Source organism: Schistocerca piceifrons, chromosome 4 (genome assembly GCF_021461385.2).
Source record: "Schistocerca piceifrons isolate TAMUIC-IGC-003096 chromosome 4, iqSchPice1.1, whole genome shotgun sequence".
Lineage (NCBI taxonomy): Eukaryota > Metazoa > Arthropoda > Insecta > Orthoptera > Acrididae > Schistocerca > Schistocerca piceifrons.
The window spans coordinates 114,449,835-114,471,327 of NC_060141.1; the positions used below are offsets into that span (position 1 = coordinate 114,449,835).

General features: G+C 38.7%; 1 protein-coding gene across 3 annotated transcripts in view; it reads right to left on the minus strand.

Moving 5' to 3' along the window:
- The window catches only part of LOC124794971 (3'-5' exoribonuclease 1-like), a 109,224-nt gene that overhangs the window by 72,120 nt on the left and 15,611 nt on the right, over positions 1 to 21,493 (minus strand). For all 3 annotated transcript variants that reach the window (XM_047258701.1, XM_047258700.1, XM_047258699.1), the window contains exon 3: positions 2,753 to 3,041. In XM_047258701.1, coding sequence (XP_047114657.1) covers positions 2,753 to 3,041 — 289 coding nt within the window. The remainder of the gene's footprint in view (positions 1 to 2,752; positions 3,042 to 21,493) is intronic.

The window sequence follows — 21,493 nt, forward strand, 5'->3', positions numbered from 1 at the left end:
ATAGGACTTTACATCAAAGCCGCAGACCATCACCTTGACCTTCTCCGGTAATGTATCACCCTTGAAGGCCAATATGAAGGCACTGGTGGCAATCTGATTATCCCTCGGATCCCGGTGGTTACGCCGAACGAAATGTACACCTCGCCGCTCTAAATTGGTGCGCAGCTCATCATCAGACTGCAAAAGAAGGTCCCTGTGAAATATGATACCCTGGACCATATTTAAGCTCTTATGGGGCTTGATGCTTACAGAAATATCACCCAGCTTGTCACAGGCGAGTAACGCCCGTGTCTGGGCAGAAGATGCTATTTTGATCAAGACTGACCCAGAGCGCATTTTGGACAAGCCCTCCACCTCCCCAAAATTGTCCTCTAAATGCTCAACAAAAAACCGAGGCTTCATTGTCATGAAAGATTCCCCAAAAGCTCTCGAACATACAAGGTACCGGGGCGAATAAGAGCCGCTGCCATTCTTAGCCTGACGTTCCTCCCATGGTGTGGCCAAGGAGGGGAATGATTTGGGGTCATACTCCTGTGCGCTGAATTGAGCCCATGAACGCTTAGAGACTGCTAGTGTTTGACCACCACCAAGAGATGATGCATTACGCTTCGTCACGTGTCATCCGCCCTGATGCCACCCACTCCGACCGGGGGGCCTCCCCATGGGTGCCACCCAGCCACAGCAAAGGCCATCTGGCAGGATGGCCATTGCTGGGCATCCCGATGCCCCAGGGTGATGGGCATCTACTCCTCGGCATGCGCGGGGAGTTAACGGCACAGGCATCAGTAGAGCGATCCCTGTGCGGTCAGGGGGCTACAACCAACAGGGTACACGGCGGCCCCACCACAACGGACTGGCTACCGTGCTGGATATCAGGTGCAACCAGGCTAACAAGTCCATTATCATCATCAGTGTAGAAAACAATACTGCACAGTTGATAGAAAAATACGCACCAAGGAGGGTGACCTAGCCCAACAGTTGGAGAATGAGCAGAAGTGCAGATCCACATCAACAAAGGATGTGATAGGTCTTTATGAAGCACCACATAAGGTGCCCTTCCTCAACTGGCTCGCTCTTTGGGAAACTTTTGAAAAATGGTCAAACCCTACAGGAGACCATCACATAAAGGCCGAAATGTGTGAGACTCCTTTTAGTCGCCTCTTACGTCAGCCAGGAATACCTCGGGCCTATTATAACCCCCGGCCCACAGGGGGTAATGGTACAGGGTATCATACGGTGGCTAGTGAAGTATTGACATAGATGTAGATAAGTGGCCAAAAATTCTAGGACCAATCAAGTACTGACACTTGAACATTTGAGTTTGTAATCCGACACTTACACACTCTGCCACCACATCATGGAAGACGCAAAGAGAAACAAAAATATCATCCTCATTTTCCTCTAGACAACAGCACTATCGGCGAATAATAACAAATAATTTACAAGTTGCTAATTTCATCCGACAGTTTGTATACATTGGGAATGTAACCAGATCTACTGATATCTCTTTAAAGACATCAAATATTATTGCATTGCAATATCTAACCACATAATGTTTTAGGAACTTAACTTATTTAAGGCAAATGCCAGAATGGTTCCTCCAAAAAGGGCACAACCTATTTCCTTCCCTATACAATGTTTCTCTATGTTCCCAGTGATCCTGTCACTAAGGATACTTTAAACCCTGCCCTTAATCCTTCTCCTGAGTCTTATTAATTACATCATCTCACTTTCAAAGCTTACTAAATAACAACAAGTTTGATTCACTTTTATAATTTTTATTTCTTTTCTTATTGATCATGTCACATGTGGTACTTATTCCCATCTTCACTTCTTCATACACACTGCTTCTCTTCCATTTGTCTTTATTTCATTATTATTCATGTTCACGATGTAGTTCCTGGAGCATCTCAACACCTTTCTCTGTCTTCCCGCCCTCTCCACAGTCCTTCCCTGACTACTCCCTCTCGGCAAAACTTGCCAGACTACCTAAAACTTTCTCACATACCACATTGGTATTCATGCAGATCCTTTCATTGCATTTCACAATGTTATAACTGCTCTTTAATTAATTACAAGCATGTAATTTCCACTCAACATTCCTCATCATTAATTATATCTCAGAGTGTGTACAAATTTATCAGAACTAAGAGCCTCTTTTCTTAATGATTACACTGGTGCATCAAATAACACCAGTATTCTTTTCAACAAAACAGGATATTTTTCATTTCAAAGCAATAATAGAAGATTTTTTTGAGAAGATGAGAAGCATATACAGCTGAAATAAGAAAAATTGGAGCAGCTCTGGAAAACACACAAAACAACATATAGTATAAACAATAACAGTAATAAGAGTGCTAGTTTTCATGTAAGGTTTTTCTTCCATCAGTAGACAAGAAGGAAACCAGAGAAAGTAAGACATCCTGAGCACATAAAATATAAAATAATGTTATTGAAGCATTGCTAAACATTTTGCAATTTATTAGTGTAATAAGTTTCCTTTAATTAAAATCTGACATAGGTTCATTAGTGTTGAAAACTATATACAAAAGTTAAAACATTTAAATCACATTCAACAAATAGGTGGATTTCAGATTAAACGCCGGGAAAACTCTTGATTGATCTCATAACAAGCAAGAAAAGAAATAAAAATCTAATAATAAACAGCAAAAGAAATCAATTTGAAACAACTCAGTGTTGCGAGATACACATATACTGACTACTAATTTATACAATCGTTGGAATTACTCACCTGGCATTGGCCATACAGAAACCTCCCCATATCCCAAGGCCCATCTGTCACGATGGCATACTTGTACTTCGTTCCAAGTCCATGTTTCACCAGCCAAGCTTCAAAACGTGACAGAACTTCTGGAAATGTTTCAGCTTTGTCAACTTGCTCCTGAGTGATTCCCGTCAATTCAGTGCAAAATTTAGACAGTGTTGATTTTACAGTTGGCCTACAATATGACTGAAAACAATCCTCAATTTCTTGCTTTTCTGAATTTACCAGTACTGCTGGGAACTCTATTATTTCATGCCTGGAAATTTAACCAACATGTGAATTTAAAAGGAATCAAACCACTGTAATCATGGAAAGAAAGGATTGAAGTACATCTATGAGACACTGCTTTTTAATCAGATGTTAACATACTTAACTGATTACTAAAGTCAACATTGACTTTTTGACCACTAACCTCAAATTTTAGTTGTGAGGGAAAAAAACACATACTTCATTAACATAACTAAGGAACTGCAAGACAGACGTAGTGGCAGATAGCTCAACTGGTAAAAGCATTATGATTCAAATGTCCAGGATCAAAAGCTGATAAATGATATAAATTTAAAGTGATACACTTGCACTAATTTTGCCCTATTCCCATAGATGTATATTTCATTTAGATATACTGAGAAATATGAGACCAGTACGAGTAAACTTCCTGTTCTATATCGCCCAAATTAACTTACTCCTTGAAATACATCACAAATTGTGAAAAACAAAAACATCAGAATAATCTCATGATGGTTTCTTACTATTATCTACCAAATACTCCAATAAAGGACAAAATAACAAAGCACAAAAAATTCTTCACAGATCACAAATCCATAGATCCCCCATTGTGTTTTATGTGTCTTAATATGGCCTTTAAATTTGAAAATCATCAAATGTCAGCTATTAATGTACAGTAACATTATCACAATGAACAGTCAGCAAAATTACACTGGATCAAATAGTGATTCGTAATGCACAATATGTAGTAAGAGAACAACAGATATGTTACTGATACTTCACAGAAGACTCAGACCACATAGACAGAACCAGTAACAGCACACAATAACTCAATTAGTGGGAAAAAATATTCCAACACACACAACTCATCCACATTTTTATTTGCCATAACTTGCATGTTTTTGTTCTCATAAATCTACCTTCTGAAGGATACAAAATAATTTTCTTTCTTTTGGTTATTCAGACATGTTTGAGCACCAACATGTCCTACACAGTCAGCTAAGGACTGGATTTTTACACAAGGAACAAGTGGCACAATCACTCAAACACACACAGAACTTTTAGAGAGAGCAAGTGCTGTCAATGTAAGATTCCCATTTTGTAACATTTCGTTTTTTTAAATTCCAGAGTTTCTGATGATGCTCTTGTAAAATTATAGAGTAAAACTGGTAAAAATAAAACATTCTGATTGCAACTTGTATCTCTCCTGATAAAATCAATTGCAGAACACTTTTAGACTGAAGATTCCTGTACTAACAGTACTTTTTTAACTTTTGTAGCAGTAGGCACCAATCTGTTTTGAACACAAAAGATCTGCAATGGTGCCTATTTGATCTTTTTCACTGTCTTCAAAACATAGTAACATTCATCAGTTAAATATCGTTTCAAAAGTGCTAAAACTGTCATTGCCAAAACTGCCACTGAACCATACAAAATAACACAATAAACAAATGATTACCTAAGTCAAAAAGGTCTTCAAATAATATCTTATGCAACATATTATACCACTGATTAATAAGAAAATATACATCAGCACATTTTTAAAAGTCTTAATAAATATTGACAGGCTTACTTTGACCCACAAGGATGAATAAAACAAACACCTCTCTTACACCAATGTTAAATGACCAGTATCAATCTTAATGCACCATTTCCAGTTGGTTCCTTGCCACTTTTGCAAAAATTTTCTCCAAGCTGTATTGCAGTTCAAAGTGACACCATATTAAAGTTACACGAAAATCACACTTATGGTTTCCATGTAAACAAATGCAGTTTCACTTTAGTTATCATGCCAAGTCTGTATTTCCATGAATACTAAGTAGGTCCATTATTTAATTCAAGTCCTCCAATGACAAATCACATGTGTTCACACCTAACCACAAGAAACTGACAAAATCTGAACAGCACTACACATCTGCACATGGGAAACACACTGTGAATTCTTGCATTCTTTCTATATTACAAAAGCAACTTTATTAATCTGTATTATCAATAACTTCTAACTGCTGAAGGTAGCACTCTCAATTACTCCCACCCCTCCCCTCCTCCCCAGAGATGATATTGTTCCCAGTATGGCTGTCAGATGACTTTCTTGAGTTCCAAGCAGCTACTGAAATTGTTTAAATGTTGAAGTCCTTCAGTGAATTAGATAAGAAGTTCAAAATTGATTTATTTTATTTTTTAAAATTCCAATGCAGATATTCCCATCGGTCATTTTCTTTCCACTACTGTGCTTATCTGGTAAGTGCTGTCTCCTGGTTTGATTTCTTACATTATTAATGATAATGGGGAACATACCTTACATCACCATTAGGTTTCTAGTTCGTAAGTGAGCCTAGCAGATTCTGACCCCAACATTCAGTATTGAGAATCTGTTGGAGGACTGTCTTCACTTGTATGAGGGAAAGCCAACCCATCAGCTCCCTACTTCAGACCAAATGAGGATTGAAGTGCACGAAAAACTGTCTCTATAGCTAACATAATACCTCCTCTGAACCCTTGTCTCAACGTAACATAGATATGATTTGTACATTATAGGATAAATGAGATGACATTTATTAAGAAATATACAGAGATTGCCAGAAAATGGAACCCAGGTGCTAAAAACATATCTGAGTGACAAAAAGAAAAAAAAATAATTATCACTGAAAAATAATGCGTGACTTGCAGAATCCTTAATGCAAAATATATGAAAAACACACAGAAAATATGAGCTTCAATGTCCATCAAGATAATTACAATTCGCATCACTCTCCTCCATGGTCATCCAACCCCAGTTTCTTTAGTACTACGTTAATTCCTTCCTACCTGTTATTTAGCTCTTTCTCTTATTATCTTCGTCAGCAAAACAGTTTGTCACATCTTCACAGAAAACATTCTTTTGTTTTCTTCCCTTTTTCCCCATCTCTCACCTATTTCTGCACATTTTCCGCCATTCTTACGCATTTATTCCTTACATTTACAATTTTATTGCCTTCTGTTTATATTCGCACTGTCCCTGACATCATCAACCACTTTCATTTGTAGTTAGTGTTCTAAGGCCAGTCAGTGACTTGTCTTTTATCATATCTTCCCTATTCCAATGTTTGTTCAGTATTATGTATATGTGTGTTCTTTACTTTCAGCTTTCCAGAAATATCTGTATGCTCCACAACTGTTTCATTTTAAGTAAATGGTGATTTTTTCTGGAAACTTTGGAGACATTCTGAAAATTTGCTCATTTACTTTTGTTTTGGCTAGTTGTTTTAAATAAAACAAACCAAATGCTCTACAATTTTGATACTTATGATGTTTTGAACACTGCTTCATTTTGCAGCAAGTTCTTACAGAAATTACAGAGGACTGTGATTTGTAGCTTAACACTGTTCAATACATTGTAATTTTTATCACTTTTAGTGTTTAAAAAATCTCTGTGCGTGACGATGGCATAAAAGGTAAAATGTGGTTTGTGAAATATGTAATAAATATTGTAGAATACTACTCTAGTGCCACGCATGCGCATACGTGTGTGTGTGTGTGTGTGTGTGTGTGTGTGTGTGTGTGTGTGTGTGTGTGTGTGTGCGCGCGCGCGTGTTTTCATTCATAATCAATAAAAAAAATACTTCCTGACTTCTTGCTGGACCACCTGACCGTCTCTGCAGACATGTAGTTACCAAGGGTGAATGCCATACAAGGGGCCTGGGTCCGATTCTCAATCGGGCTGGAGATTTTCTCCACTCAGGGACTGAGTGTTAAGCTATCCTCATTATCATTTCATCATCATCATTGACATGCAAGTCATCAAAGTGGCGTCAAATAAAAAGACTTGCAGCAGGTGGCCAAACTCCCCAAAAGGGAACTCCTGGCCAAATATGCCACACACGGCACGCACGGGCACGCACACATGCATGCGCACGTGCACGCACGCACGCACAAACACACACACACACACACACACACACACACACACACACACACACACACAAGACCACTTCTTACACTAGTTTACTGGCTTTCCTATGGAAAAAATAAAGTTGCTGAAAGATAGTGAAGACCAACAACAAGCTGTAGGGATAAAATGTAAAACGTGAGATAAATTACATATATTTGAAGGAGGATAACATTACAGGTGATATATTTATCACCTGTAATGTTATCCTCCTTTGGAGTGAAGATAACAACTCCCCGAATAGTGGAATCAATAGGCACATAAAAACAAACTTTTCTAGCCATCAATTATGACCCCCTCCCCTGTTTCTTTCACTTGAAAAAGGATTTTTTGAAAGCTAGTGAAGTTATTTTTTAATGCATCTCAAAAACTTTACATTTCCATTATTTGTCAAGTTGTTACTTTCACTCCCAAATTGTTTACAATCTGCCAGAGAAGATAACATTATAAGTCAAAATGGTTGGTTGGTTGGTTGGTTGGTTGGTTGGTTTGAGGGAGAGACCAAACAGCAAGGTAAAGCAAAACAGTGTCTGTCTGATCTTATTCTGGAAGATATGAAAACCTCAGGGTCTACTTCCTCAATACCCTCTGCTATCCTGTGAACAGCGTAAATGGTGCTGAGTGGTTCCTTCAGGCCACTAGGAGCCTTCATTCTGTCCCTTCCACTGCATTCAATGGTGTTATGAATGCAGAGTACTTATTTGTAAGTTGACAGATTTTGCTGTCAGCTGATTCCATACAGAGATGGTAAATTCTGTTCTGAGCTCCGGAGAATGGCAGATGACGGAGAATATTCATGCTGAAGGACTATGTGGCAAAAAATAATACGCAAATAAAACCAATATGAAGAGAGTGAAAGGATAGAATTACTGACTAGGCTTTTACTCTGGAACAATTTCTTCAGAAGCTATGCTGTATGAAATGCACTGGCATTTATAAAATTTAGGTCTTCGTTTAACATTAATCTGACTGTGACAAACAAGATGTTGCTTATCAGCTCTTATTAAGGGCAAGCAATTTAGCTGCATTGAATTTATGTGGACCATCCAACACAGGTGCCATAACACAAGGTAACAGAATAGTAGAATTAATTTGTTTACAGGCACATAGAGGTAAGATACAGATTGACACAACACAGTGGTATGTCGTTATGAAATCAAAGTAACAGTATAATTCAAGGACAGAAAATGAAACTGACTTATATTTACATACATAAGTAGATGACTGATAATGATACAATTAAGAATGCATATTAGGAAAAAAAGTTATAAAGAATAACACAAATACAGATATGTGATAACAAAGAGGGGACAACTTTCTTTTGAAACAACATCTAACACTTATGAACATCTTGTCATTTACACAAATTTCATTTGCACTATAAATACGTCCAATATTTAATAGCACATATCTCGGGTACCAATCATCACAGAATCAACCGTTTAGGCTTTATTTCCTTGTTTCATTAATGTACATTCACTCCCAAAATTATATTAATGGATTGTGAATAATTTAAATTTTTGTGACAGCTCCCTAACCCAAGGTCCTCGGCAGTTATTTTGGGGCAGCCACCACAAATTGTATAAAGCGTGGGTAGTGACCTGGATGTAGCTATGTCTGTTGGCCAAAAAATAATTAATGACAAGAATTGCGCCAGCTAGAATGAAGAGAAAACTTATCTTCATTTCTGACGAAACGTGCACCAGCAATACAAGTCCAAGTAATATCCAAGAGTAATCTGTGTACTGAGCCTAGTCGAATACAATAGCAAATATCCCACTGCAATGGCTCCGCTATAAACTCCACGAAAGGCTAGCAATAGACAATCGACAACAGACTGTCCGTCTCGGGGCCAGCGTTCCTCCTTATATGCAAAAGGCAGAGGGCGCTGCGGACCCGAGCACAGCCATGGCGCGACCTCTTCCGTCAGCGGTAACGCACTGAGACGCCGACGGCCGCGACAGGAACTGTGGCCAGCAATGTCATGGTCAGGGCGCACATGCGTGAGTTGGTTGGTTGGTTGGGTACATGGGTAATGTATGTTGCACTTGTGGGACACATTTTGGTACCGTTTTGTGATGCCGGAGGCCAGGCAGACGGTTATATAAGAAAAACAGGATGCCAGAGAAACACAGATAATTGTGGCCAGTAGGCAGTTACCATGGGAACCTGATGTAGCAGATGTGTGGTACAAATAGCTGGTGGTTCAGTTTTGTGGAAGTGGCAGTTGAGTTTTGTTTGGTAGCCAGAACATATTGAACAGTAGCTTGAATGGTGGATCAGCCATGTTAATGAACTGAAGTTACATTTTACTCAAATGAATATTTTTATCTCAGAGAATTACACTTTTTGGGTTGATACAAATAATGCTTCCCACCCCGTGAAAAGCATTTTGCTCATCGAGTAACCAAGCATTAAAATCTGGACTATTATATACAAATTGAGAAAAATGTTGCTCATGAACCTCCAGAAGTAGACTTGTGATGGATAATACTCAAAATGTAAATATTCACTGTAAATTGTACAAAACCACAAAATGTGAAGCATCTGCTGGGAGCCATACTTTTGTAAGCATACAATGACAAACTTTGCTGTAATGGTGAAATAAATGTTTGGATTCAATCACTGATTATTTTAATGCAAAGCTGCTCCCAAATCCTGTGCAAAGAAAATTATTTTGAAGAAAACAATACAGAATTTACACCAGCTTAACTTATTAATACTGATGATGTTCCCCCAAAAAATTCATCATTTTTAAGGTGGCAAAGTTGAAACTTGTAATCAATACAAAAAAGGAGCATATTTTCAGAACTTTTCCAAACCTTTTCCCTGATACCCTTTCCCGATGATAGTATGACTCATCCATTTGCAACACTAACAACACAATGTAGTGCATGTACTATTTTTCAGCTCAAAAAAATAACTGCCACGGCTTTAATCTTTTCTAAAAATGTCAATAATTCTGCATCAATGAAGAAAGATAACACAACACTGATGAATAACCCTTTCTCCAATGATGATGTGAACTAGAGCTATTCCATCAATTCTTACATGGGAAGGGGTGCAAGAAACTGTTATTTGCTTCATGCACTGTGGTGTTCCACAGACTGCTCAAGTTCCAAAACACATTTTTCAGACACAGCACTAAGTGTTGATCCATTACCACATATCCTCCTCTTCTACCGTCATGAATGCATCCAGTGGCCTGCTTCTACTGGATGACCACTCATCCCCACTTATTGCATACTTGCAAATTCAAGTATGAAGGCTATCCAGTAAGTAACTTCTGTTAGACTATAAATAAAATATTGGAATAATTAAAGCCAATTTATTTCAAAAATCTTGAAACTAAAATTTCATATTATTTCTCTACATGAACACTATTCAGATCATGTCTCTTAACAGGTTTGCAAATCCTTTTGCATAAAATGCTGCCACATGAGATTGCAACCAGCATGTGATACCATCTTTAAGTTCTTCATCAAAGTTGAAGCACTGGCAGTTGAGCTACTTTTTCATGTGTACGAAGGGGACAAAACCAATTAGAAACAGATTTGAGCTGTGGGACAGAATTCAAAAAACGTTGCATTTGCACTGTCGCAAAAATTCGTGTTTGCTGGACAGAGAGGGGCTGAGCATCATCATGTAAAAACAAAACACACGTTGCCAATAGACAAGGTGGCTTTTCTCTAAATGGCTTTACCGTTTTCTTAATGTTTCACAGTAAGCTTCATATCTAATTGTCACTCCACTTTCAATAAAGTCTACAAACAAGATTCCTTTAGCATCCTTTACAAAATTAACACAAACAACCAGTAGTCATAACCTTTGTGGCTTTTCTCGGTTTTCTGGCAAAGCAGTAAGCCAACTGCTGTTTTGTCTTCCATTAGGATACTCATGTCACCTGTCACAATTCTGTTCAGTAAGCATGGTAATGAAAAACACAGTCCAGAAAAGAAGTGATCTACTGTTTTCCAGTTCTAAGAAAGGAATTTAGGATCCAAAGTACACAGAACTAGTGGTACCCTATTTATTTAGTTATGATATCATAACTACAGAAAGTTGTACAACAGTTGAGATACCATGAGATGTTAGTTATCAAAATTGTTTTCACTAATTTTCTGTACATGCACATTGCTAATTACTAGGGACATGAAAAATTGATATTTTATTATAAATGCAAATATAGAAACAAATTCTGCCTCAAAATACAAAATTACCTAACAGATGCTACTCCATACCAAATTGTATCTAGATGAACTATTTTATCAGAAATAGTTTGAAATAAATTTACTTTTCGCATATAAATATTGAAACTGTAATATATTTTTTATTACTGGTATTATGCATAATTTGGTGAGGCTGATTTGGAATGATAAAGTGTGTAAGAACGTGTTTGCAAAATAAAAGTGCATGAACACGGCAATGTATCAGTGCAGTCATGCTCTGCTGCCATGCAAGTTGTGGGCAGTTGAATCGTTTGTAATAAACACTGTGTAACGCAATGTATCACTCAGTCATGGGACTTAGCATCTTATAACAAAGACACACTCCACTTGTTTGTTAGCAGAAGTACAAAAGATGGTAAAATGCCGATACTTTTAACATGACAGTTTTAGGTGGTGGGCTTTGTGAACAGTGGTTGCATCAAATATGGCTACAGGTTGGTCCTGAACAACCCAGTTAATACGAGGGCTATCCACAAAGTACATTACGTTTTGGAATTAAAAATAAATAAAGTATTGGAAATTTTTTTATTATATACAGATGAAAGCCACACTTAAATACTACTTTTCTACATAGTTGCCATTTAATTTAAGGCACTTATCGTAGCGATGGACGAGCTTGGAAATTCTTTCGTCGTAAAATTCGGCCGCCTGCACCTTCAACCACGTGGTTACCTCTTCTTGAAGCTGTGCGTCGTCATCAAAACGCTGCATAGCCAACCACTTCTTCATTGCTGGGAATAAGTGGAAGTCACTCGGTGCCAGGTCGGTACTGTACGGTGGATGTGGAAACAACTCCCACTTAAAAGATTCGAGAACTTCGCAAGTGGCATTTGCCATGTGGGCCCGGGGGTTGTCGTGAATCAGCAAGATCTTTGAGCCCAACTTTCCACTGCGCTTGATTTCGCCACGTGGGTGAAGGCGCAGGCGGACAAAGGAATTTCCAAGCTCGTCCATCGCTACGATAAGTGCCTTAATTTAAATGGCAACTATGCAGAAAAGTAGTATTTAAGTGTGGCTTTCATCTGTATATAATAAAAAAATTTCCAATACTTTATTTATTTTTAATTCCAAAGCATAATGTACTTTGTGGATAGCCCTCGTAACACACTGCCAATCTCAACAAGCAATGCACAGAAGCCGTTCCCAAATACCTTGTTTTGTGCTTTGCTCATTGTTTTCTTTTCTTATTTCAAAATGAAGGAAAAGACTCCTCTTGACCCATCACAGATTTCAATTACAGCCCTCACAACATCAGGAGGGATCAGTGATCCCTGTGCCAGTTCTGCTTTCACAAACATGAGTGTAGGTTGCTGCCCTGTGAGAGGAAGGTGGGGCTTGTTTCCCCACACTGGTCCTCTTACCTCTGGTGCTCAAAATTCTAGTTTGCTTAAGCTCCCATATGTCTGTCAGTACATAGTGTTCACACATTGCACTACGGTGAATGGAAAACAAAACCAGTCACATATTTCGGCTACGTCAAAATTCTTCCTCTAATATTCGAATAGAGTTATTTTTGCTCGTACTTCTATGTTAAGTTCCTTGTCCTACCAGTAGCATTGTCAAGTATGGGTTGCATGGCTATGAGTGCCCATGAACGGTCAAAATTAATATTCTGCTGATTTTATAATCATCGAATTGGGTGGGAAAAGAAATATAATGTTGAGGAACACCTTAAATAACAGCTGCATTCAGTTAATGAGTGGAATGCTACTGTCTCAACAGAACAATCTGTTTTGCAAACTTAAAACACAGCCAAAAGACGAAAACAATGGCCATTTTTGAAGAAAAAAAACTGTTGAAGATTTTGCAGAAGCAAACATTCCAGTCAAACAGCTCCCCAATCGGCACTTTTTTTAGCTATCAAGTTCAAAGCACTACAGCATTGTCATGTAGTGTGACAACCTTTTAAATCCATTCAGCCAATCATTTAAAAAAGATGCAAATTTCAACAAACATAGATGCAAATTTCAACAAACATAGATGTTACATTTTCCAGTCTCTACTGATTACATATAAGCAGCCACTGCCATCATCACCATGCATATTTGCCCTTCCATTCTTAAACAAACATCAGTGATGCACAATACCCTCATTCTCTGGTCCATACCCAGTGCAAATGATGAGCATCAACAGCTATTGTATTTAGTCACTAAGATTCAGGCTGGTTTGATGAGGCCTGACATGACTTCATTTCCTGTGACAGCCTCTTCACCACAGGGTAGCACTTACACCCAACGTCGTCAATTATTTTTGTTGGATTATTCCAACCTCTGATTTCCCCTCTGGTTTTTGCCCTTTACAGTTCCATCTAGTACCACGGCAGTTATGCCCAGATGTATTAACATGCCTTATCATTGTTTACCTCAGTGATAGTGAACCTTCTCCCTGCTGCCCAATGGTGTGTGTTTATGCTTTCATTGTGGACAGTAGGCAGCAATAAAAACATTTTCATAAGGTTTTCATAAAATTTGGAGAGAAAGTATTTTGTAAGTAATTATATTATATGCTTTAACTTGCTGTATCTCTGCTTTATAAATTTTATAAAGTAAAGTTAATTCCCTACTTTGTAATACACCATTATTGTTGAACTGGTGGGCAGTTAGGAAATTTTATTAGTAACAGACATATAAAACTGGGCAGCAAGTAAAAAAGGTTGACTCCCCCTGCTTTATTTTCTACTAGTGAGTGTTTTTCACAATTTCCTTTCCTCGGTGGTTCTGTGGAAAACCTCCTCATCTCTTTTCTTACAAGGCCACTTCATTTTTTGCATTCTAAAATCTGTATCACATAACAAAGTTCATACTTACGAGGAGTTTCAAGTGCAACACTCAGCTAGAATGGCTATCATAGGCGAACAAGAAGCAATATCGCTTTGTCACTATCACCCTCTTAAGTACACTGACTTACATTAAATGAAACAACAAGTTTACTGTTACCAGTCACCGTTTTATTTTTTCACGATGCGTTTCGAAGGTTTAAACCTCCATCATCGGGTGGATTTACATTAGTTAGTATTACATATGTGTGTATGTTGTGTTACGACATTTGGAGGAACTTGTGGCACTGCCTAGTGGAGAAACAAGACACTATTTCAGAATATGGTTTTGGATAACTTTTGACAAAAAAAATTTAAACTGATATTTAATGGTAAACTTTAATAAGTAAACTAGAGTACCTCCAGTGGTCACAGGTTCCTTTTTCTGTCATAACACTTCACATGTATACTGCCACATTTGTAAACAAATAGGGCGTCTGGAATCAGCTGGGTGCAAGGTTCGTACAGCAGAAGAGAAGACATAATCGCAAAGTGCAAAGAATATACATTGTAACAACATTATTACAGAATAATCGATTAAACCATTTGGAGGTGTTTGTTTTGAGGTGTCAAATATATGTGTGTGTACTTCAGGTGGTATATAAATCCAATTTTGAAAGGTTAAAACAGCTAAACATTCGTACTCGTTTATGCAATCAGGTGAAATGTTAAAATGGCTTAAACTTCATACTTGCTAATAACAATTAGGTAAAATGTTACAGGCTTGAATTACAATGATCATATTGGCTACAGCAGTAAAATCATACATACATACATTATTAAAGTTTACCATTAAATATCAGTTTAATTTTTTGCCAAAAGTTATCCAAAACCATATTCTGAAATAGTGTCTTGTTTCTCCACTAGGCAGTGCCACAAGTTCCTCCAAATGTCGTAACACAACATACACACATATGTAATACTAACTAATGTAAATCCACCCGATGATGGAGGTTTAAACCTTCGAAACGCGTCATGGAAAAAATAAAACGGTGACTGGTAACAGTAAACTTGTTGTTTCATTTAATGTCAGTAACAGTCATGGTAAAGCCTAACCTAAAAATGTTCGCATTTAAAGTTACACCGACTTACGGTGTGAGTCAGTGTAATGACTGTTCTGTTCCCCTTCTATTTCCCATCCAACATGAAAACAGAGGTAACTTCCTGGATAGTCCTCTTATCAGCTTCAGACACCACGAAATAAAGTGTTATAGACATGACAGGCAGGAGGCAGAGATCACTTTTAAGCAATCTCTGATATGCAAAAAATAAGTTTACATATCTGTGCTATGAATATAATCTTCAAAGCACCCCGTTTTTCATGTGCGACAGTTTCCATTGAAGAAAGGCATTTTCGAATGTTTATTAGATTCAAAGAGGAGGTTTTGGCAACAGACAATACCCCCTAGTATTTATGAATATATATAACACAATTCGCAAATCACTGTATCCTCAGCCTTTGTTAGTCATTGTCCTCAAACATCCAGTACTACACAGCCCTCTATTGTACCAATGCACCCAGCCTTTTTACTTCTCTCCTTTTCCACTAACCCCCCTACCCCCCCCCCCCCCCACCATCACCTCTCCCCTGGCCTCCATCTAACCTCCCAACTGCACCTAGCTGCCCTACCCTCTATCCACCTCGTCCCTGCAATGCTCGCCAGCAGCACTTCACTGTCCCCCACCCCTACCCTGCTATTCCTCCCTCTCCCCACCCCAGCCTCCTCCACACACCCGCCCAGTTGCCTCTCCCAACAGGCACTACTACTACTACTACTACTACTACTACTACTGCTGCTGCTGCTGCTGCTGCTGCTGCTCCCAGTGTCACTTCAGCTGCCAGAGACGGCAGTCGTGTGTGTGTGTGTGTGTGTGTGTGTGTGTGTGTGTGTGTGTGTGTGTGTGTGTGTGAGAGAGAGAGAGAGAGAGAGAGAGAGAGAGAGAGAGAGAGAGATCTATTTTTGACAAATGTCTTGTCAGCCGAAAACTTCCTTTTTATGACACTTTTTTGTTGTGCCTATCTGCGACTCAGCATCTCCGCTATATGGTGAGCAGCAACTATCTTTTAATAATATTGTATATTCCAAGAGATGTTTTAGCTGTCAGTACTTTAATAAAATTTAAATTAGCACTGTCAGCTTCATTATGGAAATTTGCTGCCTTTACAAATAATCAGCTGGAGACAGACTACTCACTTTGCCATGTCATAAGCACCCAGTGTTGGCAATGTGAAACAACTGTTTCTCATAATACCTACTTCAAACCATCGCCTCAGCCCCCCACCCCCACCCCAGCACCAATGCTGCCTGATTCATATGTGAAATTCAACTGGTTCTGTCTCTGCCAAGACAATCTCACTTCAAAAGTGGTTGAACTGTCTTGACTGACGACTACTAATCAGCCAGGGTTCATCTAATCTGTTAGAACTTATATAATCATTTTATCATGTGTGCAGTGACCATCATGAAGAAGCCTTTATGCAGCCTATACAAATTCCGTGACAAAAAAAAAGACTGAGTGATGCACATGCAAAAGAGTTACTGTATCTTGATGTTTGTAGGACTCGTAACAGAAAGCACATAAATCATCTGCCAAATATTTCAGTTCCTGGACAGGCACAGGACAAGTTGCTAAGTTAGGCACAAACAATTTAACATTCCAATACCATCTAAAACAAATAAAACCATTCTGCTTCTATGAGATGGATTTATAGCAGGTACTTTATAAAGGGTTCTAAAGACAGGAAAGATTAAGAGATGAACTGCAGAAGTTTGTCAGATAAAATAAAAATAAATTTTTGCATGGGAGAAATAAAACTTTTAAAACTTATTATGTAGCGAATTAGAGAAGTTGGGTGGCAGGAGGAACAGGTCAGGTGAATACGAGGTTATAAATACAAAATCAAATAGGGGTAATGCACGAGTGGGTTTAATAATGAGTAAAATGAACAGAAACGCAAGCCACTATGAATGCATTATTGTAGCCAAGATAGACATGAAGCCCACACCCACCACAGTAGTACAAGTTTATATGCGAACTAGCACTGCAGATGAGGAGGAGACTGAGGAAATGTAGGAAAAGGGAGTGGAGGAAAAGTAGTAGGTGAATAGGGACTGGGGGAAAGGAATGAAAGAGGAAGCCGCCTAGCAGAATTTTGCACAGAGCATAATTTAATCATAGCTAACACTTGGTTTAAGAATCATGAGAGAAGGATATATACATGAAAACACATGGAGACATAGGACAGTTTCAGATTGATTATATAATGGTTAGACAGAGATTCAGGAATCCGATTTTAAATTGTAAGACATTTCCAGGGGCAAATGTGGACTCTGACCACAGTTTACTGGTTATGAACTGTAGATTAAAACTTAAGAAACTGCAAAAAAGCAGGAATTTAAGGAGATGGGACCTGGATAAAGTGGAAGAACCAGGGGTTGTAGAGGGTTTCAGAGGGAGCATTTGGGGATGACTGACAAGAACAGGGGAAATAAATACCGTAAGAAGAAGAATGGGTAACTATGAGAGATGAAATAGTGAAGGCAGCAGAGGATCAAGTAGGTAAAAAGACGAGGGCTTGTAGAAATCTTTGGGTAACACAAGAGACACTGAATTTAATTGATGAAAGGAAAAAACATAATAAATGAAGCGGGCAAAAAGGAATACAAACATCTAAAAAAACGACAGGAAATGCAAAATGGCTATGCAGGAATGGCTAGAAGACAAATGTAAGGATGTAGAAGCATATATCACTAGGAATGAGACACATACTGCCTACAGGACAATCAAAGGGACCTTTGGAGAAAAGAGAATCACCTGTATGAATACCAAGAGATCAGATGGAAACAAAGTCCTAAGCAAAGAAGGGAAAGCACAAACGTGGAAGAAGTACATAGAGGGTCTATACAAGGGAGAACTACTTGAGGGCAATATTATGGAAATGGAAGAGGACATAGGGGAAGATGAGAAGGGAGCTATGTGATACTGCAAGAAGAATTTGAGAAAGCACTGACAGACTTACGTTGAAACAAGGCCCTGGAAGTAGACAACATTCTGTTAGAGCTACTGATAGCCTTACGAGAGCCAGACATAACAAAACTCTTTCATCTGGTGAACAAGATGTAGGAGACAGGCAAAATACCTTCAGACTTCAAGAAGGCTATAATAATCCCAATTATAAAGAAAGCATGTGCTGATAGGTATGAAAATTACTGAATTATCACTTTAATAAGTCATGGTTCCTAAAAACTAACATGAATCCTTTCCAGCAGAATGGTAACTGGTAGAAGCAACTTCGGGGAAGATCAGTTCGGATGCTGGAGAAATGTAGGAACACGCAAGGCAATACTGACCCTACGACTTCTCATACAAGATAGGTTAAGGAAAGGCAAACCTAAATTTATAACATTTGTAGACCTACAGAAAACTTTTGACAATGTTGACTGGAATACTCTGTTTCAAATTCCACAGGTGATAGGGGTAAAATACAGGGAGCGAAAGGCTATTTACAATTTGTACAGAAACCAGACGGCAGTTAGAAGAGTTTAGGGACAGGAAAGGGAAGCAGTGGTTGGGAAGGGAGTGAGTCAGGGTTGTAGCCTCTCCCCGATGTTATTCAATCACTATATTGGGCAAGCAGCAAAGGAAACAAAAGAAAAATTTGGAGTAGGTATTAAAATCCATGGAGAAGAAATAAAAACTTTGAGGTTCGCCGATGACATTGTAATTCTGTCAGAGACAGCAAAGGACTTGGATGAGCAGCTGAATGGAATGGACAGTATCTTGAAAGGAGGATATAAGACGAACATCAACAAAAGCAAAACCAGGATAATGGAATGTAGTCGAATTAAGTCAAGAGATGCTGAGGGAATTGGATTAGAAAGTGAGACTCTTAGAAGGAGTAAATTAGTTTTGCTATTTGGGAAGCAAAATAACTGATGATGGTCGAAGTAGAGAGGATATAAATTGTAGGGAGGATATAAAATATGCAATGGCAATAAAAGCATTTCTGATGAAGAGAAATTTTTTAATGTCTAGTCTAGATTTAAGTATCGGGAAGTCCTCTCAGAAAGTATTCATATTGAGTGTGGCCATATATGAAAGTGAAACATGAACGATAAACAGTTCAGACAAAAAGAGAACCGCAGCTTTTGAAATGTGGTGCTACAGAAGAGTGCTGAAGATTAGAGGGATAGATCACGGAACTAAATAGAAGGTACTGAACAGAACTGGAGAGAAGGGTAATTTGTGGCACAACTTAACTACAAGAAGGGACCGGTTGGTAGGACACAGTCTGAGGCATCATGGAATCACCAATTTAGTTAGCACTGGAGGGAAGTGTGGCGGGTGGGGAGGGGGAGGGGGGGGGTTAAAAATCATAGAGGGTGACCAAGAGGTGAATGCAGTAAGCATATTCAGAGGGATGTAGGTTGCAGCAGTTACTCGGAGATGAAGAGGCTTGCACAGGATAGAGTAGCATGGAGAGCTGCATCAAACCAGTCTCTGGACCGAAGACCACAACAATAACATGTAACTTGCTACCTTGGTTCTCTTAAAGCTGCCCATTTCAGTATGGGAAGAGGAGGAAATGCCCCTGCAATGAAGGACAAGTTATACACAAGAAAGAAGAAGTGTGACAACTAATGAGGAATTACACTGATAAACTTGGGATAAGTATTCTCCAGCATACTGTTTGATCGTTTCCTCCTAACTGCTCAAAGAGAGACTGGCTCATACCAATGTGGATTTCTGTATGTCCATCTTTTCAGAGATGGTTGCAGAACCTCGGCTATTCAGTCAGAATGTCAAATCAAACACCATTCAGCCACCTAATTTTCAAACTGTTATTTTATTGGGCTACCAGTTTGAGCGATATATTATGTCATCTTCTGCCTCGTGTGCAGAAAAAATGGTAACAGTACGAAACATATAACAAATGTGGGTGGTGCAGGTTTTATATACAGTGATAATATACAAAACTGTAGGTACATGCGTTATTTTCTATCTTTTGTAGTTACTTGAGTTGTCTCCTTTCATTTGCTACTTTCTATGTCTCATTTTTTTTTTTTGGACAGAAATCTACAGATATCACTCTTGTCTGCTGGCACCTATTTTAACTGGAACCGCAGTTGGAATCTTCCTACACCTCGGCCACCTGCTTAGCTGGGTGGTAACGTTCTCGCTTCCCATGCAAGCAGGCCCGGGTTCCATTCCCAGCTGGGTTGGAGATTTTCTCTGCTCAGGGACTGGGTGTTGTGCTGTCCTCATCATCATTTCATCCTCATCACCAGCGCGCAAGTCACCAAATGCGGTGTCAACTGAAATACGACTTGCACTTGGCGGCCGAACTTCCCCAGATGGGGCCTCAAAGCCAACGATGCCATAAGCTCATTTCCATTTTCCTACACCTTGGTCAGGGAAAGCTTTCATTCGTATGTTGCTTTTTCACATATTTTTAATGTAAGGTTTTGGTGCATAACTACTACAGTGCTTTTGAGCATATATCACTCAGTTTGTTGACAACATGCACCTTCAAAGTACTGGGATTTTGTATTATGCCTCTTTGTTATTCTTTCCTTTCTTCATTAGAAGTATAATGAGTACAGTTTTACTGACAATATGTACTTTCATAGTCTTGATTTTTTCCAATTCTACTTCCTCATTCTTCAGTAGAAGTATGACGACTACAGTATGGGTAAGGATGGTAGATGTTTAGGTAACTGCATTCGAATTCTCATTTCATGCAATTAGGGATGCAGCAATGTTTGCACATGACATACTTGAATAGCCGGATGTTCTGACTATAAATAATTATTTGTGGCGATCTCTCACTGTGTAGTCGTTTTCTGTGGTTTTTCTACTACATGGTATTTGCCTCTATCATATACAAATTATCATTTAGTTACACACTTATTCGTGTGTTCCCACTGATACGCTGCCACAGCACTAATTCATTTGAACTATATGTAATATAATTAACATTAATGTATGTGCTACTTCCATTAACCTTTTATATTTGAATTGTATTGACCATACTGCTGTCACAAGTTATCACGTAATATTTCCTTCTATCCTTTATGCACCACTGTGATTAGTAATGACATGTCCTCAACTGTTACGGGCTCCTTAAGGTTGTGGTGGTGCTGGGAGGAGGGAGGGGGGGGGCCTTGTTAGATCTAACACTCTTGACTAGATTCTGCTATTCTATGCCACAGCTGACCTACCAGTTGCTGACAAAATTGTTTATATGCTGATCTGGATAGGCGCACTGAGACTGCTTATGTTTTACTGATATGCTCATTTTCTTATCTTTTTACACAACTGTTCATGTTGACTCCCTAGCAGTTTTAGTTTCTGGGTGAGAGTATGCCCTTGCTTCTCGACTTTCAATAGTCAGTGTTTTTCCTTCGAACAGCCTTGTTTGTACATTCCAGGATTGATCTACTTGAGATACACAGGCTTGGTTCCCCAAGTATGGTTGTAGACTAATGTACAAAAGATTGTAAGTTTTA